We start from the raw sequence: 10,296 nt of genomic DNA, 5'->3' as shown, positions 1-10,296 counted from the left end.
CTGGGGTCTGGCCAAGGCACCCAGGGGTCCGTCCGCCTCCCTGACGCCCACAGTCCCAGCCCTGGCTCCGTCGCCTTCCCCGGCTCCATGGTGCTGTGTGCCCAGGGGCTGCAGGCCTGATGCCACTGCAGAGGGGCCCGTGCCCTGCGTTTGGAGTCCCGGGCTGGCGAGGAGGCTCTGCCTCTTTCGAAGTGTCACGGTGTGTCCCCAAATGGGCCATCCCAGGGACAGTGGGGGTGCGAGCCCCCTTCCCCAGGAGAACACAACCCCTCGAGGGACGGCAAAGCCTTTGCCCCAGCCCCGTGCACCGGCACCCCACGGGATTGACGTGTCCCCCCCACCTGCGAATGTTGAGGGGCTGGATGTGGCCCCTTTCTGTGCCGCCCTGCCCCAGCGCTGGCTGGGGAGGAAGCCGGGGTTCGCCGCAGGTCGGTCCCTGCCTTTCCTGGCTGCCTCTCGCCAACAAACCCGCTCTTGGCTCGTCCTGGAGCGCTGTGCTGCATCAAGCACCGCAGGGGCCAGCACCTCCCTGCCCCGCCTGCACCGGCTCCGCTGCCCCAGAGCTGCCCCAGCCTGCTGGGATGGGGGTCTCGGGGTGACCCTGGTCCCTCAACCCACCGAGCACCTGGGGTGCACGTCCAGCTTTTGAAGCAGAAGCTCTGAAGGGAGAGCCCCGAAAGCCCCGTGTGAGCCCGCTGTGCCGGGACGGCACTGCACCAGCCGCTGCCCGGCTCCCCTGGCCGGCTGGGTGGCTTTCCGGGAGGGTTTGGAGGGGTGCATCTGTGCGGCAGCGGGGTCTTCACCCTGCCGTGGGGTCGTGCATCGCCGGGGGTGCTCACCCTGCGCCCCACAGGGATGGCAGCACCGTGCAACAGGTGCAGGTCGGCACACGTCTCTGCTGCGCCGGGGGACATTCGGGGGTGACCTACCGGGGTCTGGGCTCTTCGCGCGACCCCATGCAGTGGGGGTGCTGGGTGCTGGGACCTTCTCCCTCCCCTAGCCATGGGCAGTGGCAAGGGCAGGGCAGGCACCCGTGCCAGCCCGTGGCACTTCGCTCCGCTTCCCCCGGCCACGTGGGCCCAAGGTGCCCGCGCTGGACTTTGCCCCCCTCCACTTTGACTCCTCGACGCGTGCGAGAGGAGACAGGCCTGGCCGGCGGGGACACGCGGAGGGGGAAATGCCAGCATCAGAGGGACGCAGCGAGCCGTGACCCCGCAGTGCCGCCTCGCCGCGTCCCATCGAGAGCGACGCTTGGCAGGCTGAGCGCGGCCGTGGGAAGAGGATGACGGGGGGGCTCATCCTCAGCCACTGCCTGGCAGGAGCACAAGGACCGGGAGCAGAAGCTGGGGGGTGTCCTTCTCGACAGTGGCTTTGCTTTGTCCCCTGAGGGTCTTGGGGAATTCGTGACTCACTCTGGATTCCTGTCAGGCCCGTCATGCCGAAAGTACGCGCGGCTGGAGACAGCCGGACTCCGGGCTGGACCCAGTTCCTTCCTGAGGCGCTTGCAGGAAAAAGGCCCTTCCGAGAGCGCCGGCCGAGCAGCCAGAGGGGGTCCCAGCGCCTGGGGCTCTTGCAGGACCCTCCTTCAGGCACCCCCAGCACCCTGGGGTCCCGGGGAGCAGGCAACCCTTGTGCCCAGCGGGATGCAGTACCCGCCGTGCGTGGGCACTGGGGTGCAAGCACACCCTGACTGGCCACGGCGTACTCCCCGTGGGCTGCGGCTGGGTGCCGTCCCACCCGTGGCCCCTGTCCCGGTTCCCGTGGCCACCCGGGGAACCCCACAGGCCCTCGCCACCCGCGGTGCCTCCTGTCCTGGCTGCTGTGAGGTGTCTTCGAGGAATCCTTTGGCAGCGGCTGGGAGATGCTCCTTACAGGCCAGAGGCAGGCGGGAGCCCCGGGGGGAGCAGCTGGAGCCCTGCAGCGAGTACAGGTGCTGTGGGGGGCGACCGGAGCCCACGGGGCAGCCAAGACCCACACCCACCCACCCACCCAAACCCACTCCCCTGGTCTGGAGCACCTGGTGGGACACCGGTGCCAGCAGCGGGGACGCGAGGCTGACTCCAAGTGCCAGTGGCTCCATGTCCTGGGCTGTGACGGGTTGCCCCTCTCCCAAATCCGACTGCCCACACTGCAGCGGGGCGCTGGGAGGTGGGGGTCACCCAGCACCCCCACCCCCTTCTCCCCATCCCTCATTCCTGGATAGAGGTGGCAGGTGCCTAGGTGCTGGCAGGGCTGCCGGGACCTCCTCTCAGGTTTGTGCGGGCACGGGGTGGGGGAGCAGGAGCCGGAGAGACCCCCCGATGCCACCGGGCGGGGGGCGTCGGGGCCGCGGTTCTCCCACGCGCCCCGACGGGAGCCCCGGGCCCGACCCTCGCCCCGCTGGGCTCCGCTCCGCCCGGGGAGGGGCAGAGGGGCCCGGCCGGATCGCGGCTGCCCCCGGCGCCTGCCCACGCCCCCCCGGCCGGGGCGCGGCTATAAGGGAGCGGCGGGGGCGGAGGGAGCGCTCGGCGGCGGCGGCGGAGAGGAGCGGCGGGCGCGGCAGGTATGGGGCAGGGGTTGGTGGGGCGAGGGAGGGGGGGGTCGTGCCCGGTGGATTCCTCAAACCGGCCTCCCCAGCCCGCTCCCGGGGTCCCCACCGCGCCCCGAAGGCTGAGGCCCGGCAGCTCATCACACCAACCGCGGCGGCGGGGATCGGGAGCGGAGCCGGGGGCGCTGGGGAGCCCCGTCCCGCTGGGGTTTTGCTTTTGGAGCAGGGAGTTTAAGGTGTGAGCGGGCACGGGGCCCCTCGGCCGCACGGGGAGTGGGCACCCGGGGGGGGAGCTGGTGTTTTGGGGCGTCGTGCTGCAGATCCCCAGAGCCGGGGTGGGTGCTTGCAAAGGGGAGTGCAGAAACCTGAGGATTTGGGGCGTCCCGGGGAGGAAGCGAAGTGCTTGGGGTGGGACTCGGTGGGGGGCGTGCTGGGTGCTGGCTGAGGTGGGCGACTCTGTGCCCGTGAGACCCCTGGCTGCCCCCCACCCGCTCACTGCCCTCCCTCCGCAGCGGCTGCGTGTCTGGGGACATGGCTGACAACACGCGCCCGCTGCGGGCCCTGCTCTGCCTCGGGCTGCTGGCCCAGGCCACCCTGGCTTCCCGCGTCCGCACCCGCCGGGAGCTGGCCCCCGGCTTGTACGAGCACGGGGTCTACGATGCCAGCGGGTCCTACTGCCAACGAGGGGACGTCTGCTGCCACGGCCGCGACGACGGCTGCACCGTCCCCTACCACGACACGCTCTGCTACTGTGACCTCTTCTGCAACCGCACCGTGTCCGACTGCTGCCCCGACTTCTGGGAGTACTGCCTGGGCATCCCGGCGCCCTTCCCCAAAGCCCCAGGTGAGGCAGCCCCCAGCCCAGCCGGGCAGGGGGTCTGTGGGTGCCACGGGCCAGCCCTGGGGCGCCCAACGTGCTGCGTGGTGCTGCCAGCACCCCTCGGGGGACGCGGCCGGACACGATGCCCCACAGCCCCGGCTTCCCTGCGGAGCCACCCCAAACCCCTTGGAGCTGCGGAAACTCGCGCGAAGTGGCTGGACTGGGGCTGAGCTCCCGAAAACGGGGGTGGAAGCAGCCCGTGGCCCTGCGGCAGCTCCCCGCGGGCAGGGCAGAGGGGCAGGGGTGGGTGGTGATCCGTCCCGCTGTCCCGGTCACGTCTGGGGCAGGCGGATGCCGGCCCTGGCTTAACACGCCCAGCAGCTGGGGCGAGCGGGGGGCACGGGCAGCCCCCGCCGCGCAGCACAAGGCTCTCTAAGAAGTCCCTGCAGAGCAGAGCCAGCTCCTGGGTACAACCGGCCCCTTTATCCCCGTCCCGCCAAGGCTCTGCGTGCGAGGCCCCGGCTCTGCTCGGCAGCCCCACGGTTAACCCTCCCCGCCGGCGCAGAGTCAGCCCCGCTCCCACCCCGCGCTGCGGGGCACAAACTGATCCCCATCGTGTCCTGGCTGGATGGGCACACAGGTTTGGAGGGGCCACCTGCCTGGCTTTAAGGACGCCGTTGATTTTCCCCTCAATATTTGCCCCCTGGAGCCACGGGGCCATCGGCGGGACCCCCGATGCAGCCGGATGCTCACCAGGGCTCTCCCCTCTCCCATCCAGGCTGTGCCCGCGCCGGCCGCAGCTACCCCACCGGAGCGACGTACCGGGAGAACTGCAACCTGTGGTGAGTGCCACCGCGCCCCTCGTGCCACGCGGGCATCGCCGGCGTGGCGCCGGCACGCTGCCCGCCCGGAGGAAGGGTGTCGAGGGGCCCGCGAGTGCCCGCGGCCAGCTCGGCAGGAGCGGGAGCACGAGCTGGGTGGCGGGAGCCGGTGCCAAATGCCTTTGCTCTTGAGAGCCCGGGGCCTCGAGCCGCTCCCAAGTTTCGGCGCACGCCTTTGTGGGAGCCGCTCACTCTGCCGGGTTAGCACGCGGCCGGGCTGGCTGCAGGTTGCTGACGCGAGCCCGGTGCTGCCGGGCTTTCTTTTCTGGCTACACCGGTCCAAGCTCAGCTTGCCCAAGCCTGATGGGACGCGTCCGCAGCTGGCAACCGTGGCGACTCCGTGCCAGGACGGCCGGAGTCCGGCACTGCCGCCCGCTCGGGCGCGAGCAGCCCCTCTGTGCCGCGCGCCAGGAACATGGCGCTGGCGAGCGGCGTGGGGTTTACTGGGAACGGCTGCGGTGGTATTAACGGCATCCCGGAGGTGGGGGATACGGGAACCCGCGGGCGCAGGTCTGCCCATAGACGAGGAGCAAACACGGCGGGGTTGGCTGCCGCGCCGCGATGCGGGAGATAAGGGAAATCAAAGGCTCCGTCTGGGGCACGAACACGTGTGTGCGCACGTGTGTGCGGGCGTGTGCGCCGGAGGTGGAGGTGAAAAGCCAGCCTGACCCCCTCCCCGGCGCTGCCCCGTGTTTCTCCGCGAGCGCGGCACGCGAGGCTGGCGGTCCCCAAGCTTGGACAGCTGGTCCCTGCTGCTGGGAAAGCGTGTCCCCACGCCCCAGCAGCGCTGGCCCTCGGGGGCCGAGGCTCTTCTGCCAAAATCCTCTTCCCCCCACGCTTGGCGCCCGCGGAACAGCAATTCCTGTGGCGTTTCACCCCGGATTTCTCCCTGTCCGGCTCCTGCGGGGCCTGAGGGGGTGGGTAAGGGGCAAAGGCTTGGGTGAAGCAGTGGGGGCTGCTATGGGCACCCGGCTGGCAGCACCCCGGGGTGCTCCCGAGGGGGTCACAACCAGATGGCGAGGTCACCGACACAGCTCCGGGAGCATTTGGGGATGGGGATGGGGCGAGCACCAGGGGTGCAGGTGGCACCGGTGGGATCGTGGGCGGGCTGGCGGGACACGGCCCCGGCTTTGCACGGCTCCTTAAATGGAAGAGCGTGCCGGGAGCTCGGCCGGAGGGAGCGTGCCAAGCATTGCTCACCGTGCGGGGGGAGCGCAGCCCGGGGCTCCCCAGGGGGTCCCGGACCCAGCACGTCGCCGCCAGCCACCCCCTGTCCCGAGTCTCCCCGTGGGTGCTGCTGGGCTCCCGGCTAACCAGGCCAGAGCGGCTCGCCCCGGGTGTGGGGGTCAGCCAGCCCCGCATCCCCTCCCCGGGCTGGTGGCCAAGCTCTGCTCTGGTGTTAGCAGGCCTGGCTGCTTTTCAGCTGCTTTTTCTGTCCCATGCTCTGTCTGCCCTCGGGGATCCTGCAGGGACCGGGACGGGGGCTGCCCGCCGGCTCCTGGCCCCGCTTCACCCCGTCCCGAGGTGCCCAGCCATGCTGTGACCCCCAGACCCCGGTGCAGGAGCAGCCCCGGCCCCTCGCCGCCTGCCTCCAGCTGGGGGGAGGGGGCATTGCCCACCTGGGGACCCCCAGTCCCCCCACTCCTGACCATCCCCTCTGGTGCCATCCCCCCGCAGCACCTGCGGCCCCGGCGGGCAGTGGCAGTGCGAGGACCACGCCTGCCTGATGGACCAGGAGCTGATCGACGCCGTCAACAGGGGCAGTTACGGGTAAGGACCGGGCGGGTGGGGATGCTTCACACCTCGGTGCTTTTGGGTTGCCCCTGACCCACACCCCCCGCCACTGCGCAGCTGGAGAGCCGCCAACTACAGCCAGTTTTGGGGCATGACGCTGGAGGATGGGATCCGGCACCGCCTGGGCACCTTCCGACCCTCGCCCACCGTCATGAACATGAACGAGATGCACGTGAGTCGCCCCCCGCCCCGGGCTCCACCAGACCCCTGGGATGCAAGGGGAAACTGAGGCACGCCGAGGGCCGAGCCTGCCTGTCCCGTGGTATTGCCCAACGCTTCACCATCCCCTCGGCCAGCAGTGTCCCCACAGTGTCCCCAACCCCGGGGAAGGGGCTCTGCAGCCGGGGGTGGGGGGGAGGCGGGGAAGGGGCCGTGCTGGGTGGGTGCCGCGGGGCAGCCCTTGTGTTTGGAGACAGCAGCTCAGCAAATTCCCCCTGACAATCCCCGGGGCTGCCAGTGTTGTTTTTTCCCCCGCTCCTCCGTGCCGGTTTCCCATCGGAAAGCCGGCCCCGCAGCTGCTGAGTCGGCAGAGCCGGCCTGCGCCAGCGCTTTGCGAGTGGGGTGCTTCTGCCTGCCCCCGGGGCTGCACCCAAACCCGGCCTCCGCGTTCGGCAGGAGCCAGGGGTCCCATGGGCGCTGGCGGGGAGCGAGCGGCGCGCGCGGTGCACGCCCAGCGCCGTGGCCTTGACCTCCGGCAAGGTTTAATTTTAGAGGCGCTTCCTGAGCTGGGATAAGCCAGGTCTTGCAGCCGCGTCCTCCCCAGGAAGGCTGAACTGTGCGTGGCCAGGGCGGGGGCACCATGTCCCCCCCCTCCCTGCAGCGGAAAGGCTGGTCGTGAGTCAGCGGCCGGCCAGAGGCCACAATGAGGGGCTCAAGACGCCCAGTACCGTGCGCTTGCTGGTGTCCAAGAGCAGGTGTTTGGTGCTGTTGATGCATAAGGAGCTGTCGGGGCTGAGGAGCCCAAATTTAGGGAAAGCTGAGTGATCCGACCCCTCTGGGACAAGGGGGCACCTGAACCTGGTGACACTCAGCCAGGGCTACGGGCATCCCCGTCCTGAGCGGCCCGACAGTGGGGCTGGGGGATGCTAATGCTGGCGGGGGCACGGCCCTGAGGATGCCGCAGGGGTGCTGCGGGCGGGGGGAAGGAGCGGGGGGTGCAGCAAGCACCCCTCAGGCCGCGGCTCTGCCTCCGCAGATGAACATGGACTCCAACGAGGTGCTGCCCCGGCACTTCGACGCGGCCGCGAAGTGGCCCGGGATGATCCACGAGCCCCTGGACCAGGGCAACTGCGCCGGTTCCTGGGCCTTTTCCACGGCGGGTGAGATGGGATGGGATGGGATGGGATGGGGCGGGGGGGACAGGGACTAAACCTGCCTGACCCCCCCCTGCTCGCTCCCAGCTGTCGCCTCGGACCGCATCTCCATCCACTCCATGGGACACATGACCCCCGCCCTCTCGCCCCAAAACCTCCTGTCCTGCGACACCCGCAACCAGCGTGGCTGCAGCGGGGGCCGGCTGGATGGCGCCTGGTGGTACCTGCGCAGGCGGGGGTGAGCGGGGATGGGACGGGACGGGGGCAGGCAGCTGGGGTGGGATAAGGGGGTTCAAGGCTCTGCGTACCTGGAGAGACCCCAGGGGTGCATCCTGTCCCCTGGTTGGGTGGGGACTGAGGGCTGCCAGCCCAGGTGGGGGTGGAGAGTGAGGGTTTTGGGGACGGGGAGCGAGGTTTGGGGATGGGGAGCAGGATTTTAGGGATGGGGATGGAGCTGGGTGGTCATTCCCGTCCTCACGTCGCCGTCCCTCCGGCCAGGGTGGTGACGGACGAGTGCTACCCCTTCACCAGCCGGGAGAGCCAGCCGGCGGCGCAGCCCTGCATGATGCACAGCCGCTCCACGGGCAGGGGCAAGCGGCAGGCGACGGCGCGCTGCCCCAACCCCGGGACCCACGCCAACGAGATCTACCAGTCCACCCCCGCCTACCGCCTCTCCTCCAGTGTGAGTGCCCGCGGGCCGGGCAGAGCCACCAGCGTAGGCGAAGCGGGACGCCTTTGGCGCGGGGAGTGGGAAGGGGGCTCGGTTTTGGGGTGGTTTGCCTGGGAAAGGCAAGTTTGGGAACAAAGCTGGGAAAAACCCTACTGCGGAGCGCCCAAGGGAGCCGCTCCTCCAGCCGGCGTCTCCACAGCACCCACCTGCGGGTGCCGAAACAGCCTTGTGCCTGCGTCCCCGGGGGGTGGGGAGCGCAGTGCTGGGGGTCCCGGTCCCACCCGGCTCTGTCCTTGCAGGAGAAGGAGATCATGAAGGAGCTGATGGAGAACGGCCCCGTGCAAGGTAGGGAGCCGGTGTGGGCGCCCCCACTTCGCGCCGGGTGCTGCGGTGGCCATGGGGACGGGGTGGGAGGGGGAAGGGACCTTGCCTGCGGCTGGGGGTGACGTGGGAGCCCGGACCCCCCGCCTTGGCTGCTGTCCCTCGTTAATGTTCAGCCGCGTGCCCGGGCAGCGCCGTGCTCTCGCCGGCCCCAGGGTGCCCGTCACGCTGCCCACGCCAGCGGGCACTTGTTGCTCATTAACTCCTGAGATTTAATCAGATTTAATCTCCGTCTCGGCAGTTGGTTTTATTTTACTTTTACTTTTTTTTTTTCTTTAATCCCCCTTGAGTCTTGCCACCTTCCCCCGCCCCGTCCCGGGCAATGCCCTGTGTCCCAAATGCCCCTATCCTCTGCTGCTGGGGACACGGAGCCCTGGGAGCGCCCCGTACCCGCTGCCTTGTCCCCGGGGCGCGGCCGGCGTCCCCAAACCCTCTCCCCCCTGCCCGCAGCCATCCTGGAGGTGCATGAGGATTTCTTCATGTACAAGAGCGGGATCTATCGGCACACACCAGTGGCTGAGGGGAAGGGGCCGAAGCACCAGAGACACGGGACCCACTCTGTCAAAATCACTGGGTAGGTGGGGGGGTGGCGTGGGGGGCTCAGGGGGTGCGGAGAGCCCTGCTCCGGGCAGAAGTGTTTTTCCTTCGGGCGAGGAAAGGCGTCCCCTTCCTTCGGGGAGGGAGAGGAAGCCAGGAGGGAAGGAGAGCGCAGGGCACGATGGCAGGGAGCCATCCCGCAGCCCTGCGATGAGCGTCGGCCACAAGTGACACGAGCGTGCGGTGCTCAGCCCCCTCAAAGGAGGGAGGGGGGTTGGAGGTGCAGAGCCCGAGGAGGGGAGCGGGGTTTCCTTTCTCCTCCCAGTGGCTAAATATACCTGCCTGTATTTTGGGAGCCGACGTAAATACCTCGGCCCGGCCCTCGGGGAGGTGTCTGGGGCCAGGAAATGAGCGGGATCAAAACAGCACCCTGCTGTCACGAGGCCGTGTGGGGTGATGCCCACAGTATGGGGTGCAGCCTGAGGGGGTGCCCTAGGACCCCCCCCTCACTGCCCTGCCCTTCCAATGCAGGTGGGGAGAAGAGCAGCTGCCTGATGGCCAGACCCAAAAATACTGGGTGAGTGTTGGCGGGTGTCATGAGTTTGTTGGGGCTCAGGCACGGGGGTGGGTGTGAGTGCTGCTTTCCCATGCCCAAGGTGGGATCCAGCACTGGGATGGGGGGTGGGTTTTGGCTGTGCCATCCAGCACTGAACTGTGTCCCGTGTCCCCTCCACAGACCGCGGCCAACTCCTGGGGCACGGTATGGGGCGAGGGCGGCCACTTTCGCATCGCCCGCGGCGTCAACGAGTGCGAGGTGGAGACCTTCGTGGTGGGCGTCTGGGGCCGCGTCAGCATGGAGGACATGCCCCACAAGTGAGCGCCTCGCACCCCACGGCCCCCCAGCCCCCCAGATATCCTTGTCCCCACGATGGCCCTGCAGCCCCTTTGTCCCCTGCTTGGGGCACCCATTGGGTGAGACCCCCGTGCTGCCAGGCAGGGCGATGGGGCTGTCCCCTGGGTCCCCGTCCCTGGGAGCTGCACGTCCCTGCTGTGCTGACGCTGCGGCTGGGTGCAGTGGTGCGTGTGGCCGGGGGTGCCCCGGGCCCCCGTCCCGCATCCCGTGGGATTTACCCGCTAATCCCACCGCCCCGGGCTTGGCTGGGCTCTTCAAAGGAGGCCGCCCCCAGCCCCGGCGCACATGTGCACGGCTAGGGGAGCTCTGTCGCAGGACCCCCGGGGCTCCTGCACCCCGTATCTGCCCCCCCGAGCTCCCCTTGCTCCTCACGGCCCGGGAGCTGGGGGGTAAAGTATCCCAGCAGTGCTGAGGGGCTCAGCGGTGCTGGGTGTTGCCAGCTGGGGGTCAGGATCGGGTC

General features: G+C 69.5%; 1 protein-coding gene across 1 annotated transcript in view; it reads left to right on the top strand.

Annotated features, from left to right (window-relative positions):
- Positions 1-2,497: 2,497 nt before the first annotated feature.
- TINAGL1 (tubulointerstitial nephritis antigen like 1) overlaps positions 2,498-10,296 on the top strand; it is an 8,032-nt gene continuing 233 nt past the window's right edge. The window contains exons 1-12 of the mRNA XM_086764974.1: positions 2,498-2,542; positions 3,040-3,371; positions 4,126-4,189; positions 5,906-5,998; positions 6,080-6,194; positions 7,218-7,341; positions 7,423-7,573; positions 7,834-8,017; positions 8,305-8,350; positions 8,837-8,960; positions 9,455-9,500; positions 9,660-10,296. The exon at positions 9,660-10,296 is cut by the window's right edge and continues 233 nt beyond it. Of these exons, the coding sequence (XP_086621100.1) occupies positions 3,059-3,371; positions 4,126-4,189; positions 5,906-5,998; positions 6,080-6,194; positions 7,218-7,341; positions 7,423-7,573; positions 7,834-8,017; positions 8,305-8,350; positions 8,837-8,960; positions 9,455-9,500; positions 9,660-9,800 (1,401 nt within the window). The 5' untranslated portion in view covers positions 2,498-2,542; positions 3,040-3,058 and the 3' untranslated portion in view covers positions 9,801-10,296. The remainder of the gene's footprint in view (positions 2,543-3,039; positions 3,372-4,125; positions 4,190-5,905; positions 5,999-6,079; positions 6,195-7,217; positions 7,342-7,422; positions 7,574-7,833; positions 8,018-8,304; positions 8,351-8,836; positions 8,961-9,454; positions 9,501-9,659) is intronic.

Source organism: Chlamydotis macqueenii, chromosome 22 (genome assembly GCF_036417535.1).
Source record: "Chlamydotis macqueenii isolate bChlMac1 chromosome 22, bChlMac1.mat, whole genome shotgun sequence".
NCBI classification, from domain to species: Eukaryota; Metazoa; Chordata; class Aves; order Otidiformes; family Otididae; genus Chlamydotis; species Chlamydotis macqueenii.
The sequence above is the reverse complement of the archived record's forward strand: the minus strand, read 5'-3'. Positions and strand labels throughout refer to the sequence as shown.